General features: G+C 55.6%; 1 protein-coding gene across 7 annotated transcripts in view; it reads right to left on the minus strand.

The window, feature by feature from the left end:
- Positions 1-26,405, minus strand: part of DPF3 (double PHD fingers 3) — a 310,493-nt gene that overhangs the window by 92,360 nt on the left and 191,728 nt on the right. For all 7 annotated transcript variants that reach the window (XR_007911682.2, XR_007911683.2, XM_051826044.2 and 4 more), the window contains 2 exons: positions 19,249-19,327; positions 860-997 (listed from right to left, as the gene is read on the minus strand). Coding sequence is in view for 5 of the 7 variants with exons in the window: in XM_051826044.2 (XP_051682004.1) it covers positions 860-997; positions 19,249-19,327 (217 nt within the window). In the remaining 2 variants the exon portion in view is untranslated. The remainder of the gene's footprint in view (positions 1-859; positions 998-19,248; positions 19,328-26,405) is intronic.

Genomic DNA, 26,405 nt, shown 5'->3' on the forward strand with positions numbered 1-26,405 from the left:
TGCAATGAACTGTTCACCTTAATACACCTATCGCTCACTCCTGTGAACCAAACAAAAACACAAGGCACATCCTCAGACACTCTCCACCAGGTGATGGTCGCGTGGCCCCTACCTTGCAGCAGGCCCTCAAAAGTCCATCATCCCCAGCCCAGTTTGAGACTTAGGGAGGCCCAGAGACCCTAAGGGGTGGTATACAGGGAAGCCAAGTGGTCACTGCTAAGCCTCTTTTTGACTCCTTAATCCCTAACCAGAAGCTGAGGAGGGAAAGAAAGGATGGAAACAGAAACTCAACTCTTCAGGTTCCCTTTGGGTCGTCAGAGCCCAGTGTCCTAAGTGACAGATCCACCCTGTTTGCATGTGCCACTGGAGCACGGGGGCTCCAGGCAGCACCACTGACACAGGAAATGGATGCCAAGACTGTGCCCCTATACCAAAGCCTCGGCAAGACATCAAGAATCTCCTGAGGCTCAGAGTAGATAAGTAGACATTCAGAATGTCTGTCCAAATGCACGCTCCAGGGGCTGTGGCCAACTCGGTTCAGCAGCTCTGAGGGGGTTATCTTGGGCAGAGGGCAAAGAGTGGCCAGTCTGGTATGGGACGGTGGCCAGGGAAGGACGTCTCCCTCCTGCTGAGCACTCTCCTTGCTTCCCCGGAAGCAGAGCCCTGCCCTGTCCCCGCAGGCCCAGCACCGGGCTGTCAGAGGCATGGCAGCTGGCTGGCTGCGTAGGAGCCAACTCCCTCCAGGACATGGAGGCCAACCAACAGACGATGCCAGAGGTGACAAACGGGGACGTGCCCCAGCCCTGCCCACCCCACCCCACCCCCGCCTCACTGCCCCAACCTAACCGGGGGGACTCACGTCTGTGGTTCTCGTTTCTGTGGTTGGGAGGGGACCGGGTCTCCTGGTCCTGGGCTTCGTCCCCCTCCTCGCTGGCCAGGTGAGTGTGAGCGTAGTGGTAGCTGAGTCCCGGCCGGTTCTTGTAGCGCTTGCCACAGACTGGAGGGGAAGAGAGGAGACAAAAGAGGGAAGTGTCCACATCAGCAACTGTGGCTGCCACGACTCCCAGCGCAACGCTCCTTCTCCCAAGGCGGCAGAACCAACACCGTCATAGCACAGCAGCGCAGAGGGTAAGAGCCATGGGCACGCGCCACCATTTCCTAGCTGCGAGTCCCTGGACAAGCCACAGAACCTCTCTGTGCCTATGGTTCTGCAGAGAGAACCCGGGAATGATGGGAGAACTCACCTCTCAGGGCTGCTCAACCTCACTTAGAAGAGCCCTGGGCGCATGCCTGTGTGACTGTTACTGTAACATGGAATCTACCAGAGCAACATTCCCCGGCACAGACGAGGCACGCAAGGCCCAGCCCTGCTAAGTGATTTCCCTGGGAACACACAGCCAGTTGCGGCCGATGTGTCAGAACCCGGCCGGCCGGGACTTCTACGGCAGTGCTCTGTCCGCCACCCTGAGGTTGAAGCAAACAGTTTCATCTGGATAAGACGCTCACTGTTCCCCTTCCACGCATCCGTGGTGGACGTGCCCCGCCTGGACTTGGTGCCTGCCTGCCCCACAGTCCGCGACAGGTGCTTCTGGGAGCAGCCTGCGACAAAGGCAACAAGCAGTGTCGACATGGCTTGGTGGAGCCAGGAAGAGGGGGAGCGGTTCCATGGCGGGCTGCCCAGCAGCTGGGTGGCAGGAGGCTGGCGACCTGGCGGCAGACAGAGCTCCAGCTTCAGGCTCCCTGCACGCACAGCCCCAGATCTCGGGCCTCCCCCCGCTCCTGCTCGGCTGCACACTCGAGGCTCACACACTGTCCCTGCTCCTCACACTGACGCTCACAGGTCACATCAGTGCACACCAGCACTTCCCAGGGTGGAACGGGCACAGACTTCAGCACAGGCCGGGGTGCAAGGCCCACGTGTGGCTGCTGGAGCACCGGCCACGGGAGCCTGAGCGCCCGGAGAGGAACTCCTGTCTGGCCTTCTCCTTCTGTGGGTTATTTCTCTCTTGCAGCAGCCAACCATCGGTAAAAATAAATAATTACATTTTTCCTCTCCTGTATTTATATAAACTGATTTTATTTTTGCTTAATTCACATGTAAAAATCACCAGGACAATATTTCAAAACAGTAAAAGCAAGAATTTCCTATTTTCATGAATTTGGATTTATGGTTTCACTGTTTCAAATGATGTATGTGGCTAATTTTTTAGTCTTTATCAAATTTAAGGAGTTCCTCTCCTTCCTGTCTTAGAGTTTTATTATAGGAGGACTTTATCAGCCGCCCTCAGCACCTCCTAATGTATGTTTTCCTTTAGTTTGTTGATACGGGGAATTGCGTTCATTTTAATATTTCACATTATGGAGCCTCTCTTGCCTTCCATTCTGTTTGGTCAGAGCATATGATTCACTTGACAAACTGCTACGTTCTGTCTGCTGATGTCAGATCTGTAACTCAGACCTGAGATAGATCTATAACGTCTGGACAAACTCTCACCAGGTTCAACTTGATGGTACTACGACTTCCAAAACTGAAGAGTTTCGCTGTGTGACACTGGACGAGGCACATGCTCCCTGTGCCTCTTCTCTTATGTGAAAACCGGGATACCAACACTTACCTGGAAGGACAGTTAAAGGGATTATGAACAGTGTTCATGCAGCGTCTCGCTCACCATGACACAGAATAGATGCCGAGTGAATGGTAAGGGACGGGCAAGGGTGCCCATCGTGTTTGCCAAGTCTTAGGTGAGGACCCCCTCCCCCAAAAGAAGGACTTCACCCTGGCCCCATGCTGTGGAATCTGGCAGTGGACAGGACTTCCTCGAGAAAACCAAAGTTCCAAATGCAAGTTGGTGCCTCACAATCGTAACTTCCAGGCCTAATATCCAATCGCTTCTTTATATGGTCTCTCTCTGTCTCGTATACATATCGCAAAAAATAAACACCAAGGATGGTGCCTCCCATGTGACCCTGGCGGCAGGACCCACGGAAACCCTGAAATGTGGTCTAGGGCCTGCTTGTGGCTTTTTCTACTTAACTCTGAAATGATCTGAGGTCAAAAAGCAGCAAATTAGGGGGTCACTGGATATGAATCCATTTAGCCACTCGGCATACAGATGAGGAGGAATAAACGTGGATCAAAGCAGTAACAGTACCAGTATCAACACCAGGCGGCCTCTGCAGCTCTCCCCGTCATGAACTCACAGCATTTCACTGGTGCCATTTGTTATGTCAATCATCACCGTTTTCCTTAAGCCACAGAATTTCTGGATCTTAATGAGCAAATTTATTCCCACGAATACTCCCGAAGCCTGTCCTGTCACGTCCCGCCAGAGCGGGCCTCTCTCCTTCAGACTCCTGGAATTCGGGCTACGTCTGTGCTGGACGGCCTCCCTGAAGACGAGTTTCCTGTTGATTTCTGCCTGACATCCACAACTGCATCTCATCGGCCTCCAAGCCACGCTACACCCTCGGAACAACTCACCGAGTGGCTGATGAATGAACGCTTGTGGGAAAGCCAGGAGATGGGCGAGGAGTGAGCTCGGAGAGTCAGATCCATCAGTGCACATTAATTTCCTACCAACAGCTCTTAAAACCCACAAAGCCAGACCCAAGCAAAATCTCCCTCCTTCTCCTCCTCCCTAACCAGTGTGGAGAGAAATCATTTTTAGAGCAAATCATTTTTGCTGGAACAGAGATTCTCAAAGAGTAGGCCCTAAACCAGCATCGTCAACACCACCTAGCAACCTGTCAAGACACACAAATTCTCCAGCGGCACCCCTGCCCCACTGAAGCAGTGACTCGGGCAGCCGGGCCCCAGCAACCTGTGTTTGTAACAAACGCCGTGAATTAGAGGCTGCCATGCACACTGAAGTTTGAGAACCACTAAGTGAAAAGATCGGATATATTCAGGCTTGACTCCACCCGCCCGTGTCCACCTGCCCCTCTGGGTGGATGGACGTGGCAGGTGGGGGCACTAGAGCAGCAGGAGCAGCCCTGAGAAGCAGACAGCACCTGGAGGTCCCGCAACCCGGACACCTTTAGGAAGAGCACTCTGAGCAGAGCTCTGCTTTTGGCCACCTGTGTATAACAAATAAGTCACTCCTTCATCACCAGGCCTTCAACTCAAGATGACGTTTATTAAATAAGCACCTAATAGATGCCCCGCCCTGTGGCAGCAAAGGAACAAAGATACACGACCCTCAGAGCCCTCCAGCAGAAGAGACAAGCCGAGGGGAGGAGGCACAGGTGCAGCCAGGAGAGCAGGTGCCTGGCAAAGGGGAGCCTGCAAGAGGGACGGCAGATGGCTTGAGGGAGTCAGGGGGTGGCTTCCCAGAGCAGGAGCCATGCCCTGCGGTGCAGGAGACGAGCCCAGCTACCCCAGGTGGACAAATCGGGCCAGGGCATTCGGGGCACCAAGGCACAAGCACCTCAAAGTTCAACAGAACTGCAGAAAAAGAAGGGCGGGGGTGAGCGTGGGGGGGTTCACAAGGTGGGCAGTGGCAGGGGAGGGTTTTACCCAGAAGACCACCTTAATTAGACGTACGCATTGGAAATATCATGTAGGATCACAGAGCAGAAGATGGGTCTGAAGGTGGTGAGAGGCTGATTTCCATTGTCTATGGGTGAAGTACAGGATTTTTGCTTGGAGAAGGAAAATGGGGTACAAGAGAGAAACTGCTGGGAATGGGGGGAATGAGAGAAAGCAAGGGGGAGCTGAGAGACGTGGTCTCCTTGGCGTGCACTGTCCAGTGTCCAACTCTCCAGAGCCTCATCTGACGCGACATCCCACCCCTCCCCAGCCCTCCTGCCTGCTGGTCTTCCCATCTCCTAAGTGCTTTTGGGGGGCTGGTGCTGTGGTACAGTGGGTTAAACCGCCGCCCATGACACCAACATCCCACATCCCGAGTGCTGGTTCAAGTGCCAGCCACTCCACTTCTGATCCAGCTCCCTGCTAATGCACCTGGGAAAGTGATAAAAATGGCCCAAGTGCTTGGGTCCCTGTACCCATTTAAAAGACCTGATTTGGGGCCGGCGCCACGGCTCAATAGGCTAATCCTCCGCCTTACGGCACCAGCACACAGGGTTCCAGTCCCGGTCAGGGTGCCGGATTCTGTCTCGGTTGCCCCTCTCCCAGGCCAGCTCTCTGCTATGGCCTGGGAGTGCAGTGGAGGATGGCCCAAGTGCTTGGGCCCTGCACCCCATGGGAGACCAGGAGAAGCACCTGGCTCCTGCCTTTGGATCAGCACAGTGTGCCGGCCATGGCAGCCATTGGAGGGTGAACCAATGGCAAAGGAAGATCTTTTTCTCTGTCTCTCTCTCTCACTGTACACTCTGCCTGTCAAAAAAAAAAAAAAAAAAAAAGACCTTAATTGGATTCTAGGCTCCTCCTGGCTTTGGCCTGGCCCAGCCTTGGACATGTGAGGCCATCTGGGGAGTGAACCTGCAGATGGACGATCTATCTCCCTCTCTCTGCCACCCCTGACCCATCAGCCCCATTAACATCTAACTGCCTCCAGATCCCAGTTCATGGGTCCTTCCCTAAGGAAGTCTTCCTAACCAGAATTAGGACTCTGTTTTCTACCCACCCCCAGGAGGAATCCTAAGCACCACGTGGCTCTGCCATAGGCAGCAAACATGGCAGGTCCCGTGTGTTCATGCACATACCACCCCCAGTGGCCAGGGCAGCCCTGACCTGGGCCAGGAGCCCGACACTGGCTCAGGGAAACAAGGAAGATGCCAAGGCTCCTGATTTGGACAACAGGAAAAGCAGATTTAAGGAAGGAAGCAAAGCAGTTCGGGCAGGGGTTGGCTTTGTGTTCCGGGAGCTCAGGAGAGAGGCATGAATCCTGGACATGCCTGGCAGGATAGTGACGTGAGCCTTGGGGATGGAACAGAGAAGCGCCGAGAGGGTGCAGAGAAAGAAGAGATACATCAGCATCCACAGAGACAGTGGAGAGAGAGAAAATAGCTTTACACAGGTTAAGAAACACACAGGAGCCCACAGAGGAGGGGTCCAAGGTGACCTTGACAATGAGACCTCCACTCACAGCTACGGAGAGCCTGCCAGGTGCCAGGGCTTCAAGTGCATTTACTCGCAAGGAACCACATCCCCTGTGAAAGCGCATGGAGCCTGGCACTGGGGCAGAGCCACTGTAACATCCAGTGCCACAGAAGGACTGGGAAGGAAGCAGGGGACTGAAGAGACCAGTGCACCAGGCGGGAAGGGGGCCCGCACCTGCTGGAGGAGGAGCAGGGCAGGCAGAGCCACGCGGGAAGGGTGCCGAGGCAGACACGCCACCCCTGCGCATAGCTGCCATGGCTGCGGGAGGCGCTGCAACTGCACAGGGGACGCCCCAGCGGGCTCCTGGGATGAAGGGGAGACAGCAGGAGGGAGGGGGACTGCGAGGCAAAGTTAGGAGGAAGTGGAGTTCATGGCGCAAGATGCCCGACCCCGAAATGAAACTTGCGACCCCGAGACCTAGTCCTTCAAGTGACTTCATCACAGAGTCGTCACTTCCAAGATTTATTTTGGTTGAATTACATCGGATCAGAGCACTGTGCCTCAGTGGAAGAACCACCTTGGAAATCCTGCCCCAACTGGCTTGGGTAAGAAGGAGAAGGTGGTGCCGGGCCACCTTCCAGATTTAACCAGAGCCTCCCGTCACACCATGCAGGGCGGGCCAGCCTCACCAGCTCGGCTCTCAGAAGGCATCCCGAGGGCAGAAGGGCCCCATCCTTGGTTTGCTTGAAATTCTCCAGGTTTGCTGAGCAAGGGGCCCTTGGCTGTCATCTTGCATCTTGTATTAAGTCACATGGCGGGTCCCGGAAACCTGGTGGGACTGGGGCTGGAGACCTGGGACTAAGTCGCTCCACACAGCCCACCTGGTGGTACCGGAGAAGGCACCAACCAGCCCGGAGCTGGGAGGGAAAGTCCCTGACAACCTCGACTGCCCGGCCAAGCAATTAGGCACTCGGGCATCGTCATTCCTGCTCCATCAACTGCCCTGGCCCTGCTTCAGGGTGAGGAGGTACAAACCAGTAGGAGCAACTGGAGCTGCCAGGGTTCAAATCCCAGCTCTGCCACCGCCTGCCTGTGTGATCTCAGGCAAGCTGCTCAGCCTCTCTGGACGCCTGGGCTGATCAGGACAGCACAGCTGCCTCCCAGCGGTGAGGGTGACGTGGGAGAACACACTGAGACAAGCGCCTGGCTCTTGGCAGGTCCCAGCCATCGTCGGCTGTCAACAACAGCATCGCCATCAAAGTGGCTCAGCAAAGAGAATAAACCTGGCGGGGGCAGAGGGGGGATTCAGTCATTTCTCCTCTGAAGTCTGGGGTGGCGGAGTCGCAGGGAGAGAAGGTGGGGAACGAAACACTCTGAAAATAAAGCGTCGGCACCATCTGCTCTCCTTTTATCATGTCAGCAATCTCACTCTGGAAATATCTGTCACTGGGACTCAGACGGAGCCCCGAGCCTGCTGAAGCATGCAGTGGGGCCGCGTCCCCATCCTCCTGCTGCCGCCTCCTTCTCCCCGGCGCCCGCGCCTTGGCATCGCGCACCTCCCAAGCCCTTGCCCCTGGGACCCGCCAGCCCTGCCTGGGCTCCGCCTCAGGTCCTTCCTTTCACCTTGGCAAGCGTGCACCTGGATTTTGTGCTGCTGGCACGGTGCGCGCGAGGAGAGCAGCGGCTGTGACAGGAAGGGAGGTCCAGCTTGGCTCCCTCTGTCTCTGTCCCCCTGGGGCGGACCCATCTGTCAGACTGCACAAGCAGCGCCTGCCTGCTTCCCCATCCACGGCCGGCTTGGCCATGCAGGACCACGAATGCTGTCGGCGCTGGCCCCCCCGAGGGCTCCCAGCAAGCCCCCCGCCCCCTCAGATCCTACCCCGCTCACTCTGGATCTGGGCTGGGGCTGGGGGGAGCGGGGGCGGGTGGAGGGGGCGGGGAGCCGGGGCAGTTTGTGTGAACAAAGCCGGCTGCAGCAGACAGAATCCTTCCTGCCGGGGAGAAGCGGCCGCCTTCCCCACTGATAACTTAATGACTCTGGCACATTTTCATCAGCCCAACTTGGAGCACACAGTGGGGATCGGAGCCAGTGGTTTCCCAGCGACTGAAAGCAATTACAGGATGAGCGTTCAAGAGACAAAGCCGGGGCCTTGGGAGTCACCGGCCACATCTCATTCCCAGCTCAGCCCCGCGGCAGTCACCGCGAGCCTGTCACCTGCTCCTGCCTCCGGGCGTGCTCCCTCACCAGCGCCAGGGCCCGCATTCCTCCACTCCATCGCCAATCCCCTCTTTACAGACGAGGAAACCTGAGTCCAAGGGTGTTGCGCATGGCAGGCACCAGAGCTTGAACCCAGGTTTATTTCTGAAACACGCAGTGAACGGCATGCTGCTCGGCCTGTCATTGAGCCCTCCATGACACCCCGGGGCCTGGGCTGGCCTCCCCAGCTGCCCCCTTGCTCTCTGCCTCCAGGGAGTTTGGCCATAGAAAGGACTCGTTGGGGACTCATGCCCTGCGCTGCCTGCGCTCTGTACTGGGCCAGGGCTGGCCCTCCCCTGAGCTCCGGCTCTCCTTGGCCCTGGGACCTAAGTGTCCTCTCCCTGCTCCTCGGGGCTGGGGTGGGAAGGGCTCCTGCTGTCCCTGGTCCACTCGTCAGTGCCTTTATCCAGCAAACACTGCCACACTCATTCTGTCATCAAACTCCCTCCTATCCAGCCTTACCGAGTGGCCCTGGCGTCCTGCAGGGATACACACATGACCAGACTGGCTGGTAGAAGCTGGGGCTCCTGGCGCCTTCCCTATGGGCCTGCAGAACCATCTGGGGGTGGAGGAATCACCCACAACCGACTCCCCCAGGCAGGGAGGAGCCCAGAGCGAGAAAAGCTCTGAGTGAGACTCGGACGCAACCTTGGTGTGAAACAGAGCCAAGGGGACGGTCGCAGGCTCAGACCTGCACACCCAGGGCGGGGCCATTAGTCCCCATGACACTTTGCAAGAAAGCCAACTACGGCCTCAGAGAACCAGTGACCAAAGTCATGGCTTCGGGATTCCCAGGGTGCTGCCCCTGCGTGTGACACAAGTCCAGGGCTCCCACACCCCTGCCCCGGGGGCCCAGGCACCAGCCCAGGGGGCAGTGTGGCCCTGGCTCCCTCTTTGAGCCTTTCTCCCTCTGTAACGCATGGGGCGTGGATCAGTGTCCTCTAAGTCCCTTGTATTCCAGCGCTTCTCGGCCCTCTGCTGTCTCCCAGCCTTGGAAGGCCCGGGTGCCTCCTAAAATTACAATTCCCTCAGCGCGAGAGAGAAAATAAGACAGGCTCCTAGGCCAGGAGCCTCCCCCCGCACCCCCAGGCACTCCAGCCACGCACGGCCTGCAGCCACTTCCCCAGGACTTCGGTCTTCTGGAGAGGCACACTGGGGTGGGGGGCGGGGGGGGACATCCTGACTGTGCGGGCCCAGCACCGGCCAGGGCCCATCCAAGGCCTGGTCCTCACCCAGGGAGGGTGCCCTGTTTACTTGAGGAAGGTGTCACGTGTGAGTGCGGGTCTCGGTGAGAAACAGGAAGAAAGCCTTCAAGGTGCCTGATGCTCGGTGCCTGGCAGAGAAAGGCAGGAACCCACAGAGCCAAAGCCTTAAACGTGTTGGTGGGACAGCAAGGTCATGGAATGCTGGTGACCTCGGGCCAGCCTCTCAGGGCCAGCTCATTTGCTCTGTGGCCTTAGGCAAGTTACTTAATCTCTCCAAGCCTTGGTTTTCTTGTTTGTAAAATGGGCACAGTGACAGTTTGCACTTCATCCAGGTGTTGTGAGAACTGAATGAGTTCGTCCTTGTAACGTGCCTGTAGCCCATATGGGGTTCGAGTCCCAGATAGGACCCTGATTCTAGCTTCTTCCTAATGGACACCCTGGGAAGCAGCAGGTGGTGACTCAAATACTGGGGTTCCTGAATGGAGTTCCGGGCTCCCAGCTTCATCCTGGCCTAGGCCCAGCTGATGAGGGCATTTGGGAAGTGAGCCAGCAGATGTTTGAGTTCTCTATGTCTGCTTGTCCTTCTGTCTGTCTCTCACTCTCATGTTCTCTGTCTGCCTTTCAAAAATAAATGTAAGTAAAAAAATAAATTTTCAAAAATAAAGACACTGAGGCTCAGAGAATCGGCCCAAGGTCATGGGTGGGACGTGATGTAACAACAAATCAAATCCTGGGCTGCTGACTCCAGAACCTTCTTCTTCCGAACGTCACCCCTTACGGGGTGGTGGCTTCGATTCCCTGGTCTGATGAGCCCTATGTTAATACGGTTTTAATTAGCTTAAAGCATAAGGCATATTTCCTTTTATAAGCTTACGCTAAAAACAATGGAAATAATTGTCATCTGCATTTCTGGGGAAAAGAAAGAGAAAAAGTTAAAAACCAGAGCCCATGACCTCCAGGCAGCCCCCAAGGGTGGGAACCTTGCCAGGGTGCTCCCTAGGACGTGTCCGTCCCTCGTGCGTGGCCAAGGATCCAGTAGAACGGCTGCCTGGGCTGCAGAGCAGGCGTGAGCAGCGGCCCCCAGCCCGTCCAGCGTGGCTCACCACCCCTGCCTGAGGCCCGCCCCTTCCACCCAAAGTGCCAATCCAAGTCTCCCCGTGAGCACCCGTGAGACTTCGTTGCCTGCTTCCTGCATCCCCACAAACACTCCCCCAGGTCGCCTCCCTCTCTAGAACATTCCAGTGAAGCCCTGGTCTCCACGACCCAAGCACAAGATGTCAGAGTCACTGTGGCCGTCTCCCTCCCTCCTCTCCCCTGCACCCTACCCCTGTCCCTGGCCCACCCACCAGGTTCTGTGGGTTCTTCTCTCCTAAAGCCTTCTCGCTCGCCTTGGCCGTTCCGTTGCTGCTGTCACCACCCCACACTTCATGTCTTCTCCCAACTGACTGGCAAAGACTCCCCCCAGCCACCAGGCCTCGGGTCTCTTCCCTGAATACCTAACCCCATAGATCAACCTTTCCAGAGCCGTCAGGAAAGATCACGGTTCGCGGCTGACTGCGTGGCCCACTCGCTAGGCAACCAAGCCTACCCGACATGCCCAGCAGCTCTTGTCCAGCTGTGTGCCCCTCGCCTCTCAGCCTGGCCCCTCCACTCTGGCCCAGCAGGCCCGCCTTCAGACCTGGCCACACCCCCTAGCCATCCATCAGCAGGGAGCAGGGAGCACCCCATGTGGGGGCCACCATGTGAGCTGACCGTGACATGGCCCCTGCCCTCAGAAGGCTCCGAGTCCAGCCAGAGGGAACAGACAGACAGACAAACTGCTACCAGGCCACGTGAGCAGGATCCCAGGTTGGGGGGAGGCGCGGAGCACCAGCAGAGAGCAGACCAGGGTGAGGGACAGTGTGTGTGTTGGGGGTGGGGAGGTGTTAGGGAGAAAGAGATCGATCAATGGCTGGGATCAAATCCTGGCTCTCCACTTACTCACTGTGTGACCTCGGGAAATTTAATTAACCCCTCTGCTCTTCGGTTTTCTTATCTGTAGGGTGGAGGCGACCACAGCATCTAGCTTGCGGCGATTTTGCAAGGCTCAAAGAGCTAATAGAGAGGAGGCTCAGAGAATGTTCCTGGCCCACACTGTAAGTCAACACGCGTTCATCAGCCTTATTATTACCTCTTCTCCCAGCCCCCTCCTGCCCCTCATCCCTGGAGATGGGGATCTACTCGATCCTCACCCACAGCTACAGCTGATGGGGCGGGGGGGCTTCCAGCACACAAGGAGGCATCCTCTGACCGTGACCAGCCCCCTCCCTGATCGTGACCAGCCCTCTCCTGTTCCTACTGCGCTTGCTCTCTGCTCAGTCCAGTCCCTGTGTTACTCCTGTGTGACACCAGCCTGATCTTCCCAAGCACACTGGAGAAGGTGGAAATAAGGGGCCGCTGTGGGAGGAAAGGACACCGTGAAGCACAGGTTCGGCCCACCCAGGACACGCGTGATCCCAGTCAGCTTTCCCAGCCGCATCCTGGCCCGCTGCACCCCCGAGCACACAGACCCTCCCAGCAGCGACGCAGCTTCCTCCAAGCCCCAGGAACAAGCAGCAGAGCCGCAGGCTGGTCTTGGCCTCCCACCTGCGTCCATGGCTGTTCCTCCCCACTCTCCCTCACCTGGTGGCCTAATCAGGCCCCCTCCTCCCCTGCACCCCCACCCCAACCTGGACAAACGAGAAGTCAAAGGCAGTGTGCCGTGCCCTTTGACCCCACACTCTGCTTCTTGGAAACAGAAAACTATCAGGCAGAGACTAAGGATGAACACGTTTCAAGCTGTCTACACACTGGACAAGCAGGATGCCTGGGACAGAAATTGCGGCATAGCCACACAATGGAACACAATACAGCCCTAAAAATGAGGTTGTAAAAATGCATTTACTGGGGCCGGTGCAGTGGGATAAGTCCCTGCCTACAACGCTGACATCCCATGTAGGTGCTGGTTTGTGTCCCAGCTGCTCCACTTCTGATCCACCTCCCTGCTAATTCACCCAGGAAAGCAGCAGAGGAGGGCTACCCACATGGGAGACCCGAAAGAAGCTCCTAGCCCTGGCTTTGGCCTGGCCTAGCTCGGGCTGTTGTGGGCATTTGGGGAGTGAACCAGTTGGTGGAAGATCTCTCTCTAACTCTGACTTTCAAATAAATAAATAAATCTCTTAAAAATGTGTTTAAGGACATGGGAAGATGATCTTTGTGTATTGTTGAGTGAAGAGAGGGTTGTTAAAACACTATGTGGAGTTTTTTTAAATTTTATTTAATTAATTTATTTATTTGAAAGACAGAGAGAGAGCACTCCCACTCACTGGTTCACTCCTCAAACGACTGCAACAGCCAGGGTTCCGACGGTACTGGGAGTTCAGCCATTACTCCCATGTATGTGGCAGGTGCGCAATGTCTTGAGCTTGTATCTGCTTCCTTTCCAGAATGTGCATTAGCAGGAAGCTGGAATCAGGAGCCAGAGCTGGAAGCGGAACCCAGGAACTCTGGTGGGGGGTGCAGGTGTCCTCACCGCTGGGCTAAATGCCCACCCTCTTACGTATTATTGACTGGTCACGTGGGGGTAGGGTGGGGTGGAAGGAGAGAGGGAGAGGGAAAGAGGGAGAGGGAGGGAAGGAGGGGGGAGAGGAGAGAGAGAGAGAGAGAGGATATCCTGGAATAATATACAGTGAAAAAAAGTAACCCAGAAGTGCGATTAATGGGTAATCTTTACTTTTCCCTTTCTGCACATCAGTATTTTCTGCAGTAAACAAATGCTATTCTCATAGCTAAAGTTATTTTGAAAAACATCAAAGAACCTCTACAGTGCTCGTATCTACCCCGTTCTGGCTCACTCACAACCTAACAGGAACTGTTTGTCGTGACAGTTCCTTCTAGGAACAGCTGACGAGGACCTGGCTCTGTGTGGATGAGAAATCATTCCAGGGTCTCGGGTCACAGCCCAGCAAAGCAAGCCTAGGTGCAGAGGTCCCTGGGCAGGATAGCTCCCTGGAGGGGCGGGCCAGGGGCAGGGAGGGCAGGCAGCAGGAGCCACGGAAGCAGCAACCGGAGCCCCGGGGGTACCCAAGAGCAGCCTCAGCAACCCCAGGCCTGCGGCACATCCTGCAACCTGGGTCACTGAAATACAGAACGTACACCATGCGCAGGGTTCAGACCCATGCCCCAGGCCCCACTGCACCAATCAGGCATCTGGGGGCCCGGGCCTTCCCCACCCTGCCACATGCACGCCCAATCCCCCTGGCAGGGACCCACGAGACAGCAGCGGAGACAACTGAGCGATGATGCCGGCTTCCTCCAGCAGCAAGGGCAGCGAGCCTGAAGGCCCCACGATCGGCCTCTCCACTGCAGCTCGAAGCTCACGGCACACGAGTCTCGGAGAATGCAGGCCTCCAGGCCCTCCCAACACAGCGGCAGTCCCCTGAGCCTTCCTCCTGCAATCAGGTACCCAGAGGAGGGGGCACCACAGCGACCCCAAGGGGACTTCCCTGTGTCTGCCCCAGCCCCGCCCCAGCCGTTCTGTCTCTCCTGTGTGCCTGTGGCATCCAGCAGTCTGCTCCCCCTCCACATCCTTGAGAGCCCTCTCTCCAGGGGAAGGAACCTCACCGCTAGGCCACTGCCCGGTGGAGAGGAGGAGCCCAGGGCCTGGGACAGGAGTGCTGCTTGGAGCAGAGACCCAAGAGGGAGCCCCTGCACCTGACAAAAGGGGACACAGGTGCCACAGCCACCAAGGGGTGGAGCCAGGGAGAGACCTGGGCATTCTGTGCCTTCAGCCTAACCCCTGTGTCCCACGGAATAACAGATGTTAGAGCAGGAAGGGACCCCAGACCCTACCCCGACATGCCCCCCACCCCGGCTTTATAGAAGGGAGGCAATGCTGTGAGAAAGGATCTCATTGTCATTCACAGGCCACACGTTGGAAAACACAGGGGTGCGGGGGGAGGGGGCCAAAGATGTCACCCATCCACCCACCCACCCCTGCAGCCACAGCCCTGGAGGCCAGGGGACCCCATCCTGGAATGTGAGCGCCCAGAGGTGACTCAGAGGTGAGTCACACCCTTTCATGACTAATGCACCCAGTGCCCGCGTTTGGGGGTGGAGGAGGTCTGATCTTAACAGATGTAAATTTAAAAAGCTCCAAAAGCACAGGTTCCATCCCATGCCTCATCAGCTCTAATCACTACCCGGCGCGGCTTGCCACGTTGACACCGAGCAGCTGCCTGTCCACAACGGCCTGGGTTTCCTCCCCACCCCATAAATAACAGGTGCACACTCCTTTATTAACTCCTAGAGCAGGCCCTGCCCTCCGTGCTCAGGAAAAACCAAACTCCCGGGTAGGCGGCCTATCTGGTTTGCTCAGGAGGTGTCCTGGGATGCGTCAGTTCTGGGATTCACATCCCAGCTTTAGCTCACATTATCCAGCTCTGTGACCTGGGCCAAGTCCCGTCACCCCTCTGAGCCTCAGTTTATTCAGGGAAACATGAGGCCACCTGTCTGCAGCCCAAGGTTTGTGCAGGGGTTGACAGAGACAATCTGCAAAACGCTTAGCATACACTGTCAGCACCTCATTAATGGGATTGATTATCATGATTCAGAAAAAAATAAAACACTAATGTCACAAATCACTTCCATCGTGGCCAGCTCAGGGCTCCTCTGTCAGCGGCTAATGCTTGGAGACAAAGCGTTCCCTGCACACCACCCCATCACCCCCATCTTCAGTGATGCAGCTAGAACAAAGAACGTGGAAAAGTGGGTCAATGATTAGGGGTCTGCCCCAGTGACGCCAGCAAGAGAAGCCCAAGTTAGGAGCAGTTGGGAGAAGAGGCAAACTCTTGAAATGACTCTTAAAACCTCCCTGGGAGCTCAGCCCCAGGGACTGCTGTCCCCAGTCATCTCCCCACCTGGAAAACGGGGCTAACGATACCACAGGATGCAAAGGCCACGGGGTAGATTAAAAAATCGAGCACTGGGTTGCCAAGTTTTATACTAGACTGCTGAGTTTCTCATCAACGCTGAGACAGACTCGCACGAGACCAACTCAGACAGGGACGCCAGCCAGTGGCGATCTGCCTGCCGAATTCCTGAAGACTCAAGGACTTCCTGATGCAGAAAGCAGGGGATAATGACGGGCTCGACTCTCAGAGGCCAGAAGCTTCTGGGCTTGCAGGAAGTAGACCAGTGATTCGCAAACATTAGTCTTCTAAGAACCCCTGAGAACCTCCCAAAACACGCAGGCCCCTGGGCCCAACCCCCTAGGGATTGTGACCCAGCAGGGCTGGTGTGAGGCCCAGGAATCTGCAATCCCACAAGCACCTTGGTCATTTCTGCACAGGCAGCTCCACACCCTGACCAACACCAGTGGTCTTTCCCACGAAATCCTAGCCTGTGGCTTTGTTGGTAGGTAACAAACACTTGATCTTCAGACCAAGGAACTTTAATCCTTAAAGACAGTAAACTTCTAGAGTAACTAATATAGATTGTGTTACTTACTGGAAAACAAAGGATTCATACGTACATACCATAGATTGCATAAAAAATAAGCTATGTTCAGATGATTTACTATTCCTCAGATGGGATAAATTCAATGGCTGGGTGAAAGGCAACTGTCACTCGAAATGAGCAGCTAAGTTAATGTTTCATCCACCTCGTAAGGGAAGTAGGGACCAAGGACACAACAGGAGACTTCTGTAAGAGGGGCCTCAGAAATTCATGGAAAAACAGAATCAAAACAGAATGTGCATTTTCCATGAATTTTTGAAACACCGTCATATCTCAGAACACAGGTCAGGAAGGGCTGAGTAGAAGCCCACCCGGAACACAGCTGTTAGCATCTCACACAACCCCGAGAGAGGGGTTGGGCCCCAGGTGACCGAATGTTTCTGTAGATAACCTCAAAGATGAGTGGGAATTAGTCAAATGCAACCACAGACGACACAGAAATGGCAAGGACTGCAAATGTGTGGACAGTGAAATTTCAGTCCTTGCCCATTATTGAACCTTGTACACTGAAGTCACAGATTATAGTATCTGCTTCTTGTGACTCAACAGGGCCAAATGCCGAGTGACTTAGGGAAGAAGGGGGACCCAAGGGCATACGTGGAAGAGCGCACACACCTGGAGAGGTGCCTAGGACAGGGCCAGGGCAGCACGAGCGGGAGCTGGCCACGTGCTGCCCAGCACACTGGCCCGGCCCAATACTCCATCCTCCACGGACAGGCCTCGTGCTAAGAGCCGATGTGTGAAATCATCAAGGAGAGGCGTCTGTTGCTGTTGGCCTTGAGGCTACTTCCAGCGAGAGGGCTGAGCTGAAAGAAGACCTGGAAGGAAGCTCAGTGTGGGATGCCAGAGAGAGTCCGCATCAACCCCGAATCACGGGCTACTGAACGGGCCTATCTGTTGGGGAAAGATGCACCCAAGACAAAGGGGACCTTCACGAGAGAACAGTTCCAGCTCCTGCTAAGCACAAACAATCACTCAAAGCACAGCTGGAATTGTGGAAGAAAGGGCAGCTTATGGTAACGCCATCCCCAGGGACATTCGAGGAGCGACCAGACACCTCTCCACTCAGGATGCATTAGAGATTATTAAAAGCATCCCTTGCCCCATTCAGGGATGGGTGGGGGGAGGGTGGGCCTTGTGACCTCTCCAAAGGTCATTTCCATCCCCAAGGATCACATGTCTGAAGGGCACCAGATAAAAATAAAGTCTATTAATCACCGAGCTGCCACACAACGTCCTAAGAGAGCCGGAATAGAGCGGAGCCATCTACAAGGACCTCACTCCGCTGAGGGGGGAAGAGGGAGGCGGCCCAGGTGTGGGCGGAGCCCAGAGAGCAGCAGGGAGACTTCAAGAAAGCCGGCATCAGCCTGCGAGCCAGCCTCCCGAGCACGAGCAGGACAGGGTACACGGGAGGAGGAAGAGACCCTGTGGGGAGGGACCGGGAGCCCCTAAGGAACGCCAGGAGCACGGCGGGGAGGGTCTGTTGTGAGTACTCTGTGCAGAAAGAGGGGAACCTGGCAAGAGGGCCCCCCACAAGGTGTGCTTCGCGGAGATCATCTACCAGGAGGCAGATGTTGGAGACGAAGGTGGCACGCGAGAGAAAGGGGCACACACGGTGTGTCTGGGGAAGCACGGGATTACTGCTGCTGGGAAGCCCGCGGAAGCGGTGGAGACGCAGGGGAAAGCAATCCCGCTGTCTGTGATGGCAGCAAATCACACAGCAACATCAAGCATTTTGGAGAAGGTGAACAGAGTCCTAATGCCCCCTCCTGTTCCCCGCAGCTGCTGGGCCCTTAGATCCACGGGCTGCTGCATCCAGAGAAAGCCTGCTCCCCGAGGGTCTGAAGACCCTTGCAGCCGGCAGCCCAGAACCCATCTCCCCCGAGCGAGGGTGCTTGGGCTTCTCTGTGCCACAGCAAAACAGGGCTCTGTCCAGGAAGCAAGGCACAGGCCTAAGCAGGTGCCTCCTGGAACTGCCAAGAGGCAGGCAGGGGACCCCAGGCACAGGAACCCAGACCCTGCTCCCTCCTCCTCCTAGAAAGGCGTAGCCTGGGGCGGAGACGTTACCTGGACTGGCATCTGCCTGGCATATTAGGCAGCCAAATGGGGGCCATGGAGCTGGAATTCTTCTAGCAAAATGCTCTCCAATCAGCTGTCACCCCACCAGGCACAGAACAATTTCTTGAAATCAAAAGAGGTGGGCGAAGAAGGAAGAAAGAGGCAGCACACCTAACGTACTCCCAACAGCCACTCCCTCCCCTGGCTCTCTCCCTGCCTTCACCGAGATGCCCAGGACAAGGTAAGACAGACGGGGGCACCACACACACCAGCACTGTGCCAGGGTCCTGCCTCAGCTGTTTTGTGGTCACTCACTGAGACCCCTACTCCCCAGCGGCAGGGTGCTGTGTCCCGGAGAGCAAGAAGGCGGGAAGGGAAGATGGTTAGGAAGGTGAGCTCTCATCAAGGAAGGAGCAGATGGCGCCCGAGACAGTGAGAAGATCAAGAGGGTAAGGACGCAAGAGCCACTGCCCCACACTCGGGCAGAGGAGAGACAAAAGCTGCTGCCTGGTGCGGCCCGCGGTCGCTCCCCAGGCCGCAGGTTTCTCAAGGCGCACCTGCTGCAGGGCTCCCTGTGCGCCTCGCGCCTCGCCCACGGCCCCTCCCCAGCGCGGCCTGCAGACCCTGACCCCCAGAGCCAAGCAACCACTTGTCCAAAAGATGTTTCTGAAGCAAGCAAGAAAGGCTGGCGACGGACGGAGGGCCGTTTATTAGAGCAAGTCATTGTCCCAGAAAGATTCATAACTTGCCCTACCTAGGATGGGGAGGGGAGAGGGAGGGAGGGAGGAAGGGAAGTGGGGGAGGAGAGAGAGAGAGAGAGAGAGAGAGAGAGAGAGGAAATTAAGGGCAACAAATGTGAAGCCACAAGAGCCAAGTCCCTTGTCGGAAGGTTGTGAGTTATGTTTTTGTTTGTGACTCTAAAACAGAAAAGAAATGGAGGAGGGATCTTGAATGCAGAGAGAGTGAAAGAGAGAAAGCCAGGCAGGAGGCGCCGCCAGACACGGGGCCAGCGTGGCAGGTGGGGAGGCCTCCCGGCTGGCACCCCCGTGCTGAGCCCCCGGGGCGCAGCAGCAGCAGCAGGAGGTGCAGGCGGCCAGGCCGGGGTTCAGGCCCAGGAGGCGGTGGCGAGCAGGCCCTAGGCTGGCAGCTGGCAGGCAGGGGGCAGGGGGTGGGGCCCAGCAGCCCGTACTTACTGTCGCAGACGTAAGGTTTGTCATGGTCTTCCTGAGAGGTGACATCGTGCCTCCTCCTGCCACCCGCGGAGCCACGAGCCTGGGGAGACACGGGGTACAGGGGTGCCTGTTATTACGGCAATCGCCACCGTTCCGAGCACGCACTTCTGTGAGGCTCCGAGCACTCTGCCTGGAACTCCTCACCCTGTCTTCATCACAGCCTTTGTGCCAAGATGGACCCATCTTACAGGTGAGGAAACTGAGGCCCAGAGAGGTGAGGACATTGTCCCAAATCACTCAGCAACTCACCTGCGACTTCTCTACAAGCCCGCCCGACTCAGGGCTACGTCTATTGTGAGTCCCACTTTAGAGGTGGCCGGGGGCTGAGGCAACAGAGAGGGCCAGTCACGTGCCCAAGGTCATTTGGCCGCTAAGTGCACCGCCAGGATGGACGCTTAGGACGGCCTGGCTGCTCCTGCACGCCTCCGGGGCCTGCAGGGCTGCCGTGTGCAGCGGCACGGCTGACGCCAGCCCTGCCTGGCGCGGCCCAGCAGCTGATGGGCACATTGATGAGCAAGGCCTGATGGGGCAACAAGCCGGCTGGCTCCCCGCCCCGTCCTGGGTAGGGGTGGGCTCCAGCTCCAGCCTCCCTGGCTGGTCTGCCTTGGGCCTCCTGCCAGCGACTCCTCAGGGTCTCAAGGACTCCTGACTGCACCAGCCTGTGCACACCCCCTGAGAGCAACAGCGTGACCTGGCAGTGGGAGCGCTCCCTGCGAGCATCAGAGGGCGCGGCCGGAGAGGCTGTGGGCAGTTCTGCAGCCCCGGGCCTGTGGCTGCAGCGACACAGCCAGGCTTATTTTTAGACCTCGGTTAAGTCCCTGCCACTCACGTGAGTAGCACCCTTGCCTGCCCCAAGTCACTCCTGATACTGACTGGCAGCGAGCTCCCGCCTCCCCAGGGAGGGGCCTGCTGGGGCAGCAGGGACTGAGGGAAGGGCCGGCGGATGTGGACTAAGAAGGGGCAGCAGCCTGGGGCTGGGCCTGGGATCCAGCCCTGAGATGTCACGGCAGAAAGACCTGGGATGTACACACTGTCACACATACACTCACACACAACACACACACAATATACAACATGCAACACACAATACACGTGTACAACACATGCAACACGTAACACACATTTATGCATAACACATACAACACACAATATACAACACGACATACACATAACACAAAATATACACACCACACACAATACACACAACACATGACACACAAAGCACACATGCAGCATGCATCTCACAATACACACATTATACAGCACAACATATACATAATACACAACACACGATATAGCACACATAACACATGCACACACAACACGCAACACAACACACTACACACAACATACACAATACTGCACTACACACATATCACACAACACAACCAATACCACACCACACACATAACACACAACCTACACAACACATCCATAATACACACAACACACAGTATACAAACAACACGCAATATACAGCACACAATACATATGCAACACACAATACACACACAACACACTATATATATAATACACAGTACATACACAACACACATAACACAATACACACACAACACATATAATATACAACACACAATACACACACACACACTGGGGACGTCACGGCGGAAAGATCTGGACGCGCACACTCACACAGCACACACCAGGGACTTGGCAACAGGAAGCTGGTCCCGCAGGCCTGTGACGCTCACATCTAGCAGGCACACTTCACCGTCAACACCACCTGCCAGGCGACCACCTCTGCCACCTCCTCAGCTTGTCACTCTCCAAAACAAATTGCGAAACTGCCCCTCCCGCCTCCCCTGCACAGGCTGCCAGCCAGCAGCCGCCTCCCCTCGCCCTCATTACTCAGAGGTGACCCCGAGAGGGAGCAGTGCGCTCTGGCAGTCACCCCGAGGCATCGACAGGCCCATGATGGTCACCCTCAGCTGCCCGCGCCCCCTCCCAGGCCGCACAGCCCGCAGCCCTGTCGCAGCCGCCTCCGAGCAGGTGAGAGCAAGTCAAGCAGAATGACAAGAAGGCACCAGACGGGTGAGGGGCTCGGCGAGACTAAAAATACCTCCAGGGAGAGGGGGCGGAGTCGTGCGTGGCTGGTAGCACCAGGGCTGCTGCAGGGGCCGCCGGGGCCAGGGAGGCTGCTCGTGGTGCCAGGCCCTCACCGCACTCTGCAGGGCCGGCCAGCAGGGTGACCGCACATTCCCTGTGCCTCAGTGTCCTCACTGCAAACAGGGACTGCAGCTAAAGGACACTCGGGGGACATGCCAGGGCCCCTTCCTGAGGCAGGAGCACTTCTAGGCTTGGAGATGCAAAACCCCCACTTAGCCTGCGAAAAGTCAACTCCTCTGAGAAGCCCTCCCTGACCACTCATGCCCTCTGCATTGTTCTCATTCCCCTTCCCTGACTGGTGTTTCCACGTGGTGCTTAGTGTGGTCTGGCATCACACCATGCACATGTTGGTTTCTTGTCTGCCTCCCCGGGAGTCAGGGGAGACCTATTTGGGCCCCCACTGCTCTCGAGCTGGTGCAGTGCGGCCGCACAAGCACGTAGCAAACATCTGTCAAGCGCACAGCTCGGCCCGTGAGGCACGCTGCAGTGAGCCCTGGCCTCTGGCCCCTCTCCTGCCCTGAACGCCAGCATCCCCCCTCAAAGGCTTTCCCGGCTCTGCTTTTCTTTCTTGTCCACACTCTAATGAGGCCCTCATCAACGGACCCCTGAGCCGCCAGAGAACCCAGCAGCAGGGGTCCTAACTCCACACGGCCCAGCCCACCCCACCCTGCACAAGCGCCAGACACTAAGACAAAAGCCCACAGTCATCCACTGATTCACACATTCACTCACCACCACCTACGTCCCAAGGGCGACCTTATCATCCAAGCCAGCCTGCGTCCACATCTTCTTTTCTTTTTAAGATGTATTTATTGGGGCCGGCACTCTGGCATAGCAGATAAAGCCCCCATCTGAAGTGCTGGCATCCCATGTGGGCGCCCGTTCAAATCCTGGCTGCTCCACTTTTCCGATCCAGCTCTCTGCTATGGCCTGGGAAAGCAGCAGAAGATGGCCTAAGTGCTTGGGCCCTTACACCAGTGTGGGAGACCTGGAAGAAGCTCCTGGCTCCAGATCGGGGCAGCCCTGGCAGTTGTGGCCATGTGGGGAATGAACCAGCAGATGGAAGATCTTTCCCTCTCTCTCTCTCTCTCTCTGCCTCTCTGTAACCCTGCCTTTCAAATGGATAAATAAATAAAATATTTTAAATATTTATTTATCTATTTGAAAGGCAGGGCTACAGAGAGAAGGAGAGACACACAGAGAGATCTTCCAACCACTGGTTCACTCCCCACATGGCCACAAGTGCCAGGGCTGGGCAAAGCCAAAATAAGGAGCCAGGAGCTTCATTCAGGTCTCCCACATGGGTACATGGGCCCAAGCACTTGGGCCATCTTCTGCTGCTTTCCCAGGCGCATTAGCAGGGAGCTGGATTGGAAGTGGAGCAGCCGGGACTAGAACCGGCACTCACATGGGATCCCAGTGTCACAGGTGGCAGCCCCATACCTTTTCATTTTTATTGAGCCCTGTCCTGGACAAGCCTCTCCTCCTCTGCCCTGCCCACCCACATCTGACTCGCGCCTTTATTTTTTTAAGACATTTATTTGTTTGACAGGAAGAGTGACAGAGAGAGAGGGAGAGACAGAGAAAGAAGAGATCTCCATGTGCTGGGTCACTCCCAAATGCCACAACAGCCGGGGCTGGTCCTAAATGAAGTCAGAAGCCTGGAACTCCATCCGGGTCTCCCACGTGGGTGGCAGGGCCCCAAGGACTTCGGCCATCCTCTGCTGCCTTCCCAGGCGCATCAGCAGGGAGCAGGATCAAAAAGAATCGGTGCTCATTTGGGATGTTGGTGTTGCAGGCGGCAGCTTAATCCACTGCACAACACTGGCCCCTGACTCATGCTTTAACCTCACTAACACCTCACTCCTCCAAGAATCTTCCTCTTGCCACACTGAAGAGTAAAAAGGACCTCAGCTGTAAAGTCAGAGGGGGTCAGCACCGTGGTCTGGCAGGTTAAACTGTTGCCTGAGGTGCCAGCATCCCATATGGATGCTGGTTTGAGTCCCAGCTGCTCTACTTCCAATCCAGCTCCCTGTTAACGTGCCTGGGAAAGCAGTGTTAGATGGCCCAAGTCCTTGTGCCCCTGCACGCATGTGGGAGATCTGGATGAAGCTCCTGACTCCTGGCTTCAGCCTGGCCCAGCCCTGGCCATTGCAGCCATTTGGAGAATGAACCAGCAGGTGGAAGATCTTTCTTTCTCTCTCTCTCTCTCTCTTTCTCTCTCTCTCTCTCTCTGTGTGTGTGTGTGTGTGTGTGTGTCTTCTTTTCTCTCTCTGTAACTCTGCCTTTCAAATAAAAAATAAAGTTAGAGGGCCACAAGTCTAAAGCTTACCTGCCTGCTAAGGACAAGATATTTCTCTAAGCTTTAGTTTTCTCAACTGGAAAATAGGCAAAGCAACACCTCCATTGCCGAGTTGTAGAGAGGGTTAGAGCTCAGAGGTGTGAAACCACGGGGGACGGCACCAAGCCCACAGGAAGTGCTCAGTAACACGCGCCCCTTCTTGCCTGTGCTGATCTGTCTCGCATCCAAATTCTTTCTGCATGAGTTGGTGCACAGACGTAAGCCTGCTGCTTTCTTGTTGATGGTGATTATTGCGATGGTCTCCCCCGTTGGATTCTACGGTCCTTGAGGGTAAAGGCGGCCGTTACTCCATATTATGAACCCTAACACTTGGCTGTGCATACAGCATGCACAGCTAATTTTTTTTTTTTTTTTGACAGGCAGAGTTAGACAGTGAGAGAGACAGAGAGAAAGGTCTTCCTTCCGTTGGTTCACCCCCCAGACGGACTCCACGGCCAGTGCGCCGTGCTGACCTGAAGCCAGGAGCCAGGTGCTTCCTCCTGGTCTCCCATGGGGTGCAGGCGCCCAAGCACTTGGGCCATCCTCCACTGCCCTTCCGGGCCACAGCAGAGAGCTGGACTGAAAGAAGAGCAACCAGGACTAGAACCCGGCGCCCATATGAGATGCCAGCGCCGGAGGCAGAGGATTAACCAAGTGAGCCATGGCGCACATGGCCGGCCGCACAGCTAACTTCGATTGCACATTAGCTCAATGAAGCCCTACAAGAACCCTAGGAGTCAGTGTTACTATTGTTGTTTGACAGGCTCTGAGCAGGTTCATGACTGGTCCACAGGCACACAGCCAGAAGTGGCAGGACCTTGGAGAAACCTGCCCACCATACTCCACTCCCACCCCCACCCCCACCCCCACCCCCAACTCCTCCTGTCCCACACTGGTGGGCCATGGCAGCCACCACGATGCCACACAGCCAGGCTCCACTGGCCACAGCTGATTGGCTGGCGCAGAAGTCACCTGACCCAAGCTGGGCCAACCAGATTCCACCTCCAAGAGACCTGGAATCAGAAAGCATGACCCTAGTAGACACAGGCCACTTGAACTTGGGGAACCTGGAAATTCAGGTCTGGGGCCATATGCGGAGAGAAGCAAGAAAGTCATGTCAGAGAAAAACAAAAGAAAGAGAATTAAAGAACAGATGCCAGGGTCCCTTCCTCTTCCCCAAGCCTAAATTCCTGCCACTTTCCTGTTCTCCCTACAGCTTGGATCTTCAGAGATTGCTCACGTTTCGGGCAACAGCCCAGCAGCTTTTCAAATCCTTCCCATTCTTGCTTAAGCAGCTGAGCTTCCCATGACTAAAGACAGACAGGGTCAAGGACAGCACTAGCTAACTGCTACCCTCTGTGCTCACATTGTGGTCCAGGGGTCCTTCAGGCCCCGAGACCCTTTCTGAGGTTCTACAACATCAAAACTAATTTCATAGCAGTAGTAAAACTATTTGTCTTTTTATTCTCATTCTATTACAGCATATGATGGAATATTCCAGAAGCTGTATGATATGTGATTATGCCTTGCTGTGTGCTTACGTATTCATTAATTTCAAGCTTTTTCCTCTTTTTGGGACAGATGTTTGGCACAGTGTTAAGATGTCGTTTGGGGCACCTGCAACTCATATTGGAGTGTCTGGGTTTGAGTCCCAGCCCCACTCCTGGCTCCAGCTTCCTGCTGATGCTATACCAGGAGTCAGCAGGTACTTAAGTCAGCTTGACTACTTAGGTCCTTACCACCCACGCAGGAGATCTGGATTGATTCCGTCTCCTGGCTTCCGTCTGGCACAAGTCTGGCCATCATGGGCATTTGGGGAGTGAACCAGCAGATGAGAGATTCTCATTCTCTCTCTCATTCTCTCTCTCATTCTCTCTCTCTCTTCCTTACTCCCTCCCTCCCTCTAGCTCTCTTGCTCTTTTTTTCTCCATTTCAAATAAATAAAATTTAGATTTTTTCTCCTAATTTCTTACAACAAAAATCACCAGTGATGTGCATTTCAGTGGTTATAACCGCAACAATAGCTTTGAGGGCTCTCAGGAATTTGCAGGAAAGTACAGAATTCCTGATACCAAAGCCTTGAGAACCACCACTCTGCACCCTTGCTGTCTGAGGGGTGCTCATCAGGCAGCAGCACGGGGAGCTTATTAAGAAGGCAAGAGCTTGGTGCTCACCCCACCACCAGACCTGCTGCATCAGAGGCTGCACCTTAACAAGATCCCAAGCTGCTTCCTGTGCACGTTAAAGTTTGAGAAACACTGGACTGTGCCACAGTGCATCAATAAACACTCATCCCTACTGACTGATGGCTAATACCCCCTTGGCTGACTCCCAAGAATTCCAGGAATTTTAAAGAGCTTGCTTTCTTGGGCTAAAGTTATCATGATACAATTGTTAATCGTTGTGTGTGCATTTCAGTCACTGCTCAGAGAACACCCATCCCTTTTGTGAGCTCCCTACTAAGAATATCTAGCCTCCATTAAGCACTCAACTTTGGCTGTGGATCTGTACCCCCACTTTACTGATGAAGAAACTGAGGCTCAAAGTGCTTACACAATTTGGCCAAGGTCACAGAGGTTACAGAATTCCCCAGAGTGTAGTAGGTGGTGGAGCTGGGATGTGAACTCACAGGGTCTAAGTTCTTACCTGT

Source organism: Oryctolagus cuniculus, chromosome 20, assembly GCF_964237555.1.
Source record: "Oryctolagus cuniculus chromosome 20, mOryCun1.1, whole genome shotgun sequence".
Lineage (NCBI taxonomy): Eukaryota > Metazoa > Chordata > Mammalia > Lagomorpha > Leporidae > Oryctolagus > Oryctolagus cuniculus.